The 12,098-nt window shown below is 42.8% G+C and overlaps 1 protein-coding gene across 7 annotated transcripts in view; it reads right to left on the minus strand.

The window, feature by feature from the left end:
- Positions 1 to 12,098, minus strand: part of SFSWAP (splicing factor SWAP) — a 92,130-nt gene that overhangs the window by 29,407 nt on the left and 50,625 nt on the right. For all 7 annotated transcript variants that reach the window (XM_026716262.2, XM_026716259.2, XM_026716258.2 and 4 more), the window contains one exon: positions 8,541 to 8,731. In XM_026716262.2, the coding sequence (XP_026572047.1) occupies positions 8,541 to 8,731 (191 nt within the window). The remainder of the gene's footprint in view (positions 1 to 8,540; positions 8,732 to 12,098) is intronic.

Genomic DNA, 12,098 nt, shown 5'->3' on the forward strand with positions numbered 1-12,098 from the left:
TCTGCACTGAGGTTGTCTCATCTCTGAAGAGCTTGAAGACGAGCGAGTAAGTCCAGGCCCACCTATCTTAGGACAGGACAAGCTTTCAAAGGTTCCACCTTCAAGGAGAACATGACAGACATGCAGATCGCACGTCTTGCTCTACCCGAAATGTCATTCTAAAAGCAACTGCTGCAAATACTATTTTGCCCCCTTTGCCAAAAAAGTGTGTCTTCTTCAGTTTCAGATCCAAGCCCAACTCCAAAAGGAAGGTGAGTTAGGCACTTTCACTGTCATAAATTATCAACAAGGTTTGTTTTGCCCTTTAATGCCTTGCATTGGAGTGGAGTCGGGGCAACTGAATGGAGCTGAGTGTTTACTGGCCGGAGGCCTTTCCTGTCACCGATGCGGAGTTCTGTTCAGCAGATATATTCTCATTGTGTCCAGAGAGAGAGAAATATCGAACTCACAGCCTCCTGACTGTGAGGTGAGAGCTCCACCTCTAGGCCACCGCATCACTCCCAAATCGTCAACAAGGTGAACATTCTAATTCTTAACCACATCAGATGCATCAAGCATCAGCTGGACAACCAACCGTAACAAAACAATCAAACTTGAAGATTGCTCCACTCCAAGAACAAGCTCTCAAAATACTTTTAAACGAAATGAAGAGGGAAGGACGGAAGGGCAGGATGAGTGATGGTGACAGGAACCCTTGAAATTTGTTAGTGGGCTAATAATATACAATTTAATATGTCATTCACACCAATTGCCTTAAATTACAAGAACTGTTGCTTGGGAGCAATTAAAGATATTCATTGTCTTTTCAAATCTGCATTTCCATGTGCTTGTTAACAACATAAAGAGTGTTATTAAAAACACAAAAGCTATTAAAGGAGATTTAAAACAAAGAAGCCTCATTTACATACAATTCCAGTTATTTTTAGCAGAAGCATCACATCCCCCCTGCCCCGAAGTCTCGATTCATGGAGAGTATAGGAATCTCTCTCAAGAACCACCTGAAAGAGCTTCATTCTTAGCTCGGAAGCTATCTCTGGATTGATAATTCAAACCATCCACAGACTCACAGAATTAAGCTAAGAATATTAATCTTTTTGGGGTTTAAGCACTTTACTCAAAAATAACCACGGCACACTGTCGGCCTGGATGAAAAAAATAATAATCAAACTTATACTCTAAGATGCTCTCGCTGCTATTCTGCGTACATGAAGTCTTAGATTTAAGTCACTGGCCTCTGATTTATACTTCAATCCTTAAGCTGATGTGCTTTCACGAGCTTACAAAGACGTGATGGAAATTTTAATTGAATTGGATTTTCCATCCCAGGGAGGGAAAAAAAAACCTAGGTTTTAAGATATAGCTCTGTCTTCATTACTGGGAAACAGGCGGTTGTAATATAGATCCTTCAGCAGCCGTCACATTTCTTGCTAAGATAATGTTTATTCTCCCCTGGTGATGGAGAATTTATGATCCTTCTACTGAGTTTGCTCAAGATGTCATTACCCAAAGATGTGCTGGAAGTTTTACACCACAAAAAGAAAAGACTTCCGTACCAAGAACAAAAACGACGGCCCAAACATGAAAGAACAAGAGTGGGGGAAAAAATACAAACTCTCAGGAATCAAATAAAACCAGAACAAGAGAAAGAACAAGATAACAAGGAAGCTCAGGGCTGTGAAAACAGTCCCTGAAATTTGAGAACCAGAAAATGATGCATCCAAAATTACTGTACAGCATACACATATAATGACAGGATTCAGACAGCAGGGTCAGGCCATGTTCTGCTTAAACAGACTGCTGAATAAACCACTGGCTGGGTTTACACATTTAGTAAGCTAGTTGCTATAAGAGTTTCTGTTGTGATTGTTAAGTTTTTGGTCAATGATCTAAGAAACTGTCAGAAGAATGAAACCAATCTCGTAGAATTAGATACTGGGAGATCGCAGCTCCAGCTTTGCAGCAGCAATTCAGACCTGATAACCCATCCAACAGTTTTATGGGAATCTTTGCCAAAGCTTGCAGAGCAATTAAGTTTAAAGACTTAAGAGAAAGGCCTTTTTTTTCTTATCAACACAAAACATGCCCGCAGTTTAAAGCTGGTAATTAAATAGAGTGTAATCAAGATCCAAGTGATTTCTAAGCTGCCTTTCCAGATGGGATCCAAGGTGAATGGTTCTGCCTTTCACACAATCTCCCTTTTTTGTGTGTGTGTCAGGTCACAGACCTCGTGCCTTTGCCTCAAGAAACCACGGGAAAATGTGTCCCCAAAATTTGCAATTTAGGAATATTCGCACAAAAATATTCTGACAAGCTAAATTTTCTCCCCAAAGAGTGAGATTAATTATGGTTCCGTTAGCTTGCAAAAGAGAGGCACAAGGATCCGAATGCCCAGAGATCACCATATTTTTCAGAGTGTAAGACGCACTCTTTCCATCCTCCAAAGTGGGTGGAAATATCTGTGCGTCTTATACAACAAATGTTGCCGAAGCCCCGTCCACCCACCAGCCCCTACCCTTTACCCTCTGCCCTCCCAGCAATTTGCCTCCTTGCAGCAAACAGCTGTTTTAGGTTCAGCACAGCCTGATTGGCACCAGCAGCTGATTGTTGGCTGGATCGGCCTCCCAATGATCAACTGTTTCGGCTGCAGGGATTGTCCCTGCCTATTACCGCCTCTGCGTGGCCCGTTCTTGGCCTCCACATGCCCCTTTTCCCACCCATTCCGATCCCCGCTGCCTGGAACGGGTGGAAAATGGGGTGCGCGGCAGCTGAAAACGGGATGCGGAGGCAGAAAAGGGAGCATGTGGAGGCGGCCATAGGCTATGGCAATTTCTGCAGCCTGAAACAGCTGATTGTGGGGAGGCTGATCCAACCGACGATCAGCTGCTGGTGCTAATCAGGCTGTGATGAAACTGAAACGGGCAGTTTGCTGCAAGGAGGCAAATTGATGGGAGGCAGAGGCAGATTTTTTTCCCCTTTGTTTTCCTCCCCAAAAGCTAGGTGTATACTTCAGAGTGTCTTATATTCCGAAAAATACGGTAGATGATTCTTTCGGGATAGGAAACAAACCATGATCCTCATGACACTCTTTCCTGAAAACTAGAAATCTCGGCTAATCTTTTTGAGGCATCTTAGCCCAATGTAAGTCGTTCTTGGATTCCAACACTGATGCTGCCTGGGGCTGCTTGGAGTTTGAAGGTTAAAGCATGCATAGACTTCCATGGGAACAGTTGTTTTAAGAGGGAGTATCTTTTGGAAATATGTTGGCCCTAATCTTAAGAGATGTTGAAATTAAGGCTTGGTGAAATTTAACTAGGGTTAGAAATATTTCTATACAGGTGAAACTCGAAAAATTAGAATATCGTGCAAAAGTTCATTTATTTCAATAATGCAACTCAAAAGGTGAAACTAATACACGAGATAGACTCATTACATGTAAAGCAAGATAGTTCAAGCTGTGATGTGTCATAATTGAGATGATGATGGTGTACAGCTCATGAAAACCCCAAATCCACAATCTCAGAAAATTAGAATATTGTGAAAAGGTTCAATATTCTAGGCTCAAAATGTCCCACTCTAATCAGCTAATGAAGCCATATAACACTTGCAAAGGGTTCCTGAGCCTTTAAATGGTCTCTCGGTCTGGTTCAGTAGGAAGCACAATCATGGGAAAGACTGCTGACCTGACAGTTGTGTGCAGAAAACCATCAATGACACCCTCCATAAGGAGGGAAAGCCTCAAAAGGTAATTGCAAAAGAAGTTGGATGTTCCTAAAGTGCTGTATCAAAGCACATTAATCGAAAGTTATGTGGAAAGGAAAAGTGTGGAAGAAAAAGGTGCACAAGCAGCAGGGATGACCGCAGCCTGGAGAGGATTGTCAGGAAAAGGCCATTCAAAAGTGTTGGGGACTTTCACAAGGACTGGACTGAGGCTGGAGTCAGTGCATCAAGAGCCACCACACACAGACGGATCCTGGACATGGGCTTCAAATGTCATATTCCTCTTCTCAAGCCGTAAGACGTCAGAAGTGTCTTACCTGGGCTAAGGAAAAAAAGAACCGGTCTGTTGCTCAGTGGTCCAAAGTCCTCTTTTCTGATGAGAGCAACTTTTGCATCTCATTTGGAAACCAAGGACCCAGAGTCTGGAGGAAGAATGGAGAGGCACACACTGCAAGATGCTTGAAGTCCAGTGTGAAGTTTCCACAATCTGTGTTGATTTGGGGAGCCATGTCATCTGCTGGTGTTGGTCCACTGTGCTTCATTAAGTCCAGGGTCAACACCATGGGGAAGCTGACTTCATTTTCCAGCAGGACTTGGCACCTGCCTACACTACCAAAAGCACCAAAACCTGGTTCAATGACCGTGGGATTACTGTGCTTGATTGGCCAGCAAACTCGCCTGACCTGAACCCCATAGAGAATCTATGGGGCATTGCCAAGAGAAAGATGAGAGACATGAGACCAAACAATGCAGAAGAGCTGAAGGCCGCTATTGAAGCATCCTGGTCTTCCATAACACCTCAGCAGTGCCACAGGTTGATAGCTTCCATGCCATGCCGCATTGAGGCAGTAATGCTGCAAAATGGGCCCAAACCAAGTATTGAGTACATATGCATGCTTATATTTTTCAGAGGTCCGATATTGTTTTATGTACAATCCTTGTTTTATTGATTGCATGTAATATTCTAATTTTCTGAGATTGTGGATTTGGGGTTTTCATGAACCGTAAACCATAATCATCACAATTATGACAAATCATGGCTTGAACTATCGTGCTTTGCATGTAATAAGTCTATCTCATATGTTAGTTTCACCGTTTAAGTTGCATTACTGAAATAAATGAACTTTTGCACGATATTCTAATTTTTCGAGTTTCACCTGTATCTCATGTTGGATCTGTAAACGTTCACTGGGCACATGATATAAAGCAGGATTTCTCAGCTTTGGCAACTTTTAAGATGGGTGGACTTCAACTCAATGTCCACCTCAGCTTCGTGGCTGGGGAATTGAAGTCCACCCATCTTAAAAGCTGCCAAGGTTGAGAAGCACTGAATTAAGATCAGGAGGGAGATACTTATGGTTGGACATAAGATGGGTGGGCTTCAACTTGACTTCAACTTCAGCTTGGTGGCTAGGGAATTGAAGTCCGCCCATCTTAAAAGCTGCCAAGGTTGAGAAGCACTGAATTAAGATCAGGAGAGAGATACTTATGGTTGGACATAAGATGGGTGGGCTTCAACTTGACTTCAACTTCAGCTTGGTGGCTAGGGAATTGAAGTCCGCCCATCTTAAAAGCTGCCAAGGTTGAAAAACACTGATCTAAGATAAGGAGAGAAGTACTATTCTTCCACTTGTTTGAACTTGGTTTGATAGAAGATGGGTGGACTTCAACTTGACTTCAACTTCAGCTTGCTGGCTGGAGAATTCTGGGAGTTAAGGTCTACACATCTTAAAAGTTATCAAGGTTGGAGAAACACTGATCTAAGATAAAGAGAGAGGTACTTATGGTTGGACTGGATGGGATGTACGATGGGTGGACTGCAACTCAACTTCGAGTTGCTGGCCAGGGAATTCTGGGAATTGAAGGCCACCCATCTTAAAAGATGCCAAGGTTGACAAACGCTGATCTAAGCTAAGAAGAGAAGCGCTTATTGCTCCACTTGGTTTCAGTAGCTTGGAAACCAACCACCTCCCAACTTCAACTGGGAGAATCTGTGCCTACCAGGGTCTCTCCCACACACTTCTGAAGCTTTCCCGTTATAGGCACGGAAGAGTGGGCACTTTGCAAAATGGCAACTTCTCTGCCAGCCTCCCAACTGCAGGCAGGGATGATTAAATAAATAGATCGGAAGAGCCAAAGAACCATCTGCTCCTTGGGGGCTTCGGCTATGACTGATCATCCCTTAAAGGGAGAGGGGAAAAAAAGATCTATTTTCTCAATACAGACTATTTTTTTTTTTTTCCTAATGAGAAGGCTTGGACAGCTGCTGCTAGCTCTCGGGTGCCAAAGATCAAGCACAATACTCTTTTGTTCCCTAGGAATTTAATTTGATTTCGCTCTGCCCTGGTTTTGAAGGCCCCCAAACTCGTTCTCAGGAGCCACGTTAGCTAGCTAGCAAGCCCCCAAATTTCCGGGGATAACTATTTTCAGAACTCTTAGGTTGCTCCTGGCAACACTACGTTCCTCAGAGCTTTTTAGGGTATTCATTTTATTTTTTTTGCTTCAGATCCCAGATCCACCCCTTTCAAAACAAGCAAGATGAAGAAAAGCGGTAATTAATAAAACAAAAGCTTCCATAGGTTCTAATGCACTGCCCTGATGGAATTAAGGGCGGATGCAGTTATTAGCAAAGTGAGTTTCTTGCCTCCGGTTTTCAAGCAGTTTCTTGCCTGGTACACGCTGAAGGCTAGAAACTCCCTCGTACTTGTTCCAAAATAGCTATCAGTCCCACCGTTTGCTCTGATTTTAGCGTGCAACGTTGCCTGAAATACCTGACCTCGACTGAGAAAAGAAAATTCCAAGTCTTAAAAAACAAACAAACTCCAGGACTGAAGAAGACGTGGAGAACTCAGCTGACGTTTCAAAGGATGTTTGCAACTAGCACAACCTTAAAAAGCCTTAAGTAAATCTTAATAACTCTGGAAGGGGGTGAAAAATTCCTCATTTCATCTGGCACAAACACATTTCTTTATGAGCCTGTGGATTTATCCTAATATGCTCCATTACTGTGAAGTGGTTTCTCCAATAGGTGAGCGCTTTTGACATGCCTTGGTGCGTGCTTCCCCCAACACAATGCTGCTCCTTGAAAGAAACGTGTTGTTATCTGACGGGGATTTTACTCCAGTTCATGGACTTGTTTGGGAAATGCAAATAATGTATGCTTTTATTAGAAATGCAAATCTTAGCATCCCACCCCATAGTTTAGCAAATACAAAAATCCCCCGCCCTTTAAAAATGTGGATGATTTGCCTCACTTTGGAGATCTCAGGAAGAATGGGCCGAATCCATTAATCACAATGCCCAAAGACCAACATATGGTTCGTTTTAGACAATTTGTTTCTTCCTTTCTTTAAAGAATACTCCTTATTCAATTTTCAGTCAATACTAATGTTTACAGCAGTGCCGGTAGCTCTCCCCTTGTCCGCCCTCAAAACAGCCTCTTGGCAATTTTGTCGGCCTTACTAGACCAGATGGGAAACACGACTCACGGAAGTAATCCTACTTTATTGCAAAACTACATTGACAGAATTTTGCAAGTCTGAAAGTATAATAGTCTCTTTTATAACCTGAGAAACTAGGGAGGGTCCCTTCTGAGTTTCTTTCTTCATCTGTTATGCAGCTGTGGGCCATGCCTTCTTTTATCAGACGGTTCCCTAAATAATAATGTGACTTTGTTTTGTCTCCCAAGGTCTTTCCCACATACCATTATAGCTATCTCCTCTACAGGATGAGAAACTAGAGAGGGTCTTTTCTGAGCCTCTTTCTTCGCCCTTTACGCACCTGTGGGGTACACTGTCTCTTATCTGATCATTCCCTTATCTGAGCATTCCCTAAACAGCTTCTCTCTGTCCTGTTTCTCGGTGTCTTTCTTACACACCATAGCAACCATCTCTTTTAAACGATAAGGAACTAGAGAGGGTCCTTTCTAAGCCTCTTCCTTCGCCCGTTATGCAGCTCTGGGCTATGCTGTCTCTTATCTGACCGTTCCCTGAGCAGCATCTTTACTCCCTGTCTCCCAAGGTCTTTCTCACATGCCATCTTCTTTACAGCCTAAGAAACTAGGGAGGGTGTCTCCTGAGAGCCTTTCTCCACCAATTGTAAAGCTCTGGGTGTCAACCTGCAAAAGTACTTCATACTTATTTCTGCTTTGTTTCTTGGTTGCCATTCAAGGGAGAGGGGGAGAATTGGGGGGGGGGGGGAAACGGACGACTCAGGAATGTGGTGCTTCAGCCAGCTAGCCATAACATCTACCAGCCAGAGAGAGAACCAAGGTTATGTCAACGGACACCTGTTAGAAGTTCAGCAGGAACCTACATCTGAACCGATTGGCCCACGTGACCCGAGAGACAAAGGCGAGTGGGGAGGTCTTATTCTTTTAACTATCCCTAAGCGCGGGAATAATTTAGAGCTTCACCTTTCTAAGTGCCGATATGATGCGCTCAATAAAGAATCTCTTGAACCTGAACGAAGTGCCAGAGTCCTGACTTCCGTGAAGTCAGAAGAACATTACTCAGTCATTACTCAGAACAATGACATTTAAAGACTATGATGCAGTCTCTTATCTGACCATTTCATAGGCAGCATCCCTTCCTTCCCTCCCTCTCCTGAGGTCTTTCCCATCTACCGTTACCGTCGCCTCCTTTACAGCCTGAGAAACGAGGGAGAGTCCCTTCTGAGCATCTTCCTCCATTTCTAATGCCGCTCTGGGCTATGCAGTCTCTTATCGGACGCTTCCCTTGGCAGCATCTCTTTGTCCCCTCCCTCAAGGTTTTTCCCCACCTGCCATTACAAATTCCCACTGTGGTTTAAACTCCTTTGCTCACCTCCATGTTAAAGGCACTTTCCTCCATTTTTTCAACTTCCATGTCTGCCAGTGGATTCTTCAGATTCTGCAAAAAGAGGGCGGCTTTTCTCTTTCGTTCTGCTTGGAGCTGTTTCTCTTTCGATTCTTTGGAAGCCTGGGCAAGTTTTTCTCTTGCTGCGGCTGCCAACCGGTCTTCTAACTTCTGTTTTGCTGGTGGCGGAGGAGGAGGAAAAGAAAAGAGATTGTCATTTAACTTAAGGCGTATGGGAGACCAACCATTTCTTATGCCAAGCTGCATTCTTGTCTGAAAATCAGGCAACTTTAAAAAAAAACAACACCCAAAATTTACATGGCCTTTTAAAGATTGTTTGGAAGAAGACCTGAAAAATGTGTGAGAGGCAGAACAAAAGTTTCTTAAAAAAAAAAAAAGAATATGAAATGCTGTGACTGCTCTAAAAACATCAAACAGCGGGGATTTTCAAAGATGGCTTTTCATTAGCTAACCAAAGACATGATAAAGAACAAAGGACTAAGATGAAATAACAAAGATGAGGCTGCCATAAATTCTGAGAAAAGGTTATTAGGGACAGAGATGAAACAAAGAACAAATCTCAACCACTCCTAACGCTGATGAAGTTATCTAGTTGGGTAATGAAACATCTGCAAGGAAACCACCAAGCTCAAGAGAGCATCAAGAACCCTACAGACCTCTTCCTCCTCCACTCTGCAAATCCCATTCCTTTCTAGCACTGGTGATGTTACCTAGTTAGGTCATGAAACACCCACAGGAAAACCATTAAGCTCAGAGACCACTAAGGACCCCGAGCTACAAACATTCTCTTCTATTGACGACATCCAGATGTTAGGCATGACCAGAGAGACCTTCTGAAGGAGCACCTAGTCTCTTGAGCTGGAGCTAGGAACTACAGAAAGAACTCAAACAAGGCCTGGACAAAACAGACTTTGAAAAAAATAGAGCCCAACTCAGGGCAGAGCAAGCTGGAATGTGGCAGTAACTGTTGGATCCTGGTTACTAAGAACTAAGGCTGCAAAAGACAACAGAACTGAGACTTAGGCTGGGCCCAGAGGTGTGCGACGTAACAGTCTCTAATCTACTGTCTATTTTTTTTCTGGCTCTCCCACAGAATTGTTCTCACCATCTCCTATTAAGCTAAAGACCGAGCTTAATTATCTTGTGTATCGCAAAAATTCAAAGGACTCGACTCTGCCCCAATGCTGGATGAACGAAGCAGAAGGCAGATAACCCAGCTACCTCCAACGCCAAGCAGAGACTCCAAGTTAAAGGAAATTTAAGCATTACACAATAGAGTGGAAGATTAATTGGGGCATAAATTGGAGAGATGGGAAACAATGCTTCCAAGAACTAGTTTCTAAACTAAGTTAAACATTCTCGCTGGTCGCTGTCATGTGTTCCTTTGTCTTGCTAATTATTTCTTATTCTAATTATTTCTTAGTTGGTGCAGCTCCCTGCCTCTCCCACAATGGGTACAATTACCATAGAAATGTTTTCTGCTTATGCAGACATTTTCCAATGCTGTGCTAGAACCAAGCGATGGAGACAGAAGGTAGATGTACGCTCAACAGCTTTTCTTGTCGCTAGCTGTGCTAATTAAAATAGCCTGTGTGTGTTTGTACGTGTGACAATTGCAAGCTTGGAAGATGCGCATTTAAGCCACGTCATGTTATGAATGCTTCTCTTAGCCTGGCTTGCTGATTGAAAAAAAAAAAAACCCCATTGATTTTATCAGGCAGTGGTGCTCTCCAAGTTTTAAGTGCGGATGGACAGTGAACGAGGCTTAAATCACTCAGAGTGCCTTGTGGACGAGTGAATTCACGGTCCCGGTAAGTCCAATGCGACACTGTTGGCGCTGCAGGTTTTGGAACAAAATGGGGAGGAAAACAGGCAGGGAAAAACTGCCAAGAACCAACCAACACAGCTCTTGGGAGAAAAAAAAAAACCCCTGCATCTCTTCGCCTTTCGTTTCCATGCTTTCAAGAAGAGACCAACCGTTCAGATGTCTGCCCCTTGACACGACCTGCCTCTGAATCATTACTTGGCTGGAGCTGTAAGTCACAATTAATTAAAGGGCCTCCTGCCATTTATAATCACTGCCCTGCCCTCATAAAATAAACCCTCCTGAATACACTCACACATGTAAAAGAGCTGTGGCTTAAATAAATTAAGGCTTCTTATACAGTTTGTCAAAGCATGTTTTCTTTAACCATTTCCATGGGTTTGCTTGCATAAAATAGTTTGGCTCTATGAAATAGTTCTAGAACCACACTGGTTAGAACGCAGTAGTGCAGGCTAACTCTGCCGACTGCCATCAGTTCGAGTCTCACCGGTTCTAGAGTGACTCAGCCTTCCATCCCTTCTGAGGTCGATAAAATGAGGACCCACCTCACTGCTGTGGGCAAGATGCTGATTGTAAACAACTTAGAGAGGGCTGTAAAGAACCATGAAGCGGTATATAAGTCTAAGTGCCATTGCTTTAGATTGTCTTAGCCCCCAGAGTCAGGTGATTTCTCATAATGTGGGAGTATTCAAATGGTGGATCTGAACCCCTCTGGGAAGCCACTTTAAACTTCATTTATTGTTATTCTAAAATTTATAAGCTGCCCATACCGTGGTGGTAGGCAACTCTGTGTGGCCTTGGTATGTGCAGCCTTTATTAATAAGGATATTCTGTATAATTTAGGGCATCCATTCACACTTCCTGGATGAATGATCTGGGTTTAAACAGAACCATTTAAAAAACAATAGTGATCTCTGTTGGGTCTGGTTTCCCAGCAAGCTTCGCATTTCATTGATATTTGACAAACGAAATGGCTTTGCTTTAGTCTGAATGTACATCTGTGGAAGGATATTAGAAAGGGACTTTATCAAGATTTGTAAGCAGTGTTTCAAAATATTGCCTATGTTTCGAATATTAAAGAAAGAGAATGATTTCCACTTAAATTCAGCCTGCCATGTCTTTCTTTTTTTTTTAACCTGCAGACATAGAATAAAATACCGAGCAGTAATCATCTGTCTCTGCCTTCTAAGACTTCTTGTAATTAATGTGTGTGTGTGTGTGTATGAAAAACAGTCAATTTTATTTGCAAATGGCTTCACAATTTTAAAATTAATAATATGTTTGCACTTTGTGGAGGAGTCTTTCCGCAGCAGCTCAAAGTCAACCCTATGGCTGTGGCTGCTTGGTGAAACTTCTCTTATCAAATTACGCTGCTGCATTTTATTGAATTAGACACACATAAATGCAGATTTAATTATCACCCAAGCGCCATTCTTTCAGGAAAGGAAAAATGGAAAGGAGAATAACATTTCCTTTCCTCCCCTGCCTCATTTATTTTGGGTTTGATATAGCAAATGTCAAGGACCATGAATGGCTCGGTTATTTTACTAGCAGATACATTTTGTATGTGATGGCTACCTCTGTATAAAATAAGCCAGCATTGCTGATTTACAGTGCACATTTCCTACAGGTAATCCACGACTTACAACCGTAATTGAGACCAGCATTTCCATTGCTTAATGAGACAGCTGTTAAGTGAA

This window comes from Pseudonaja textilis, chromosome 15, assembly GCF_049901715.1.
Source record: "Pseudonaja textilis isolate UNSWEBS1 chromosome 15, rPseTex1.2, whole genome shotgun sequence".
NCBI lineage: Eukaryota > Metazoa > Chordata > Lepidosauria > Squamata > Elapidae > Pseudonaja > Pseudonaja textilis.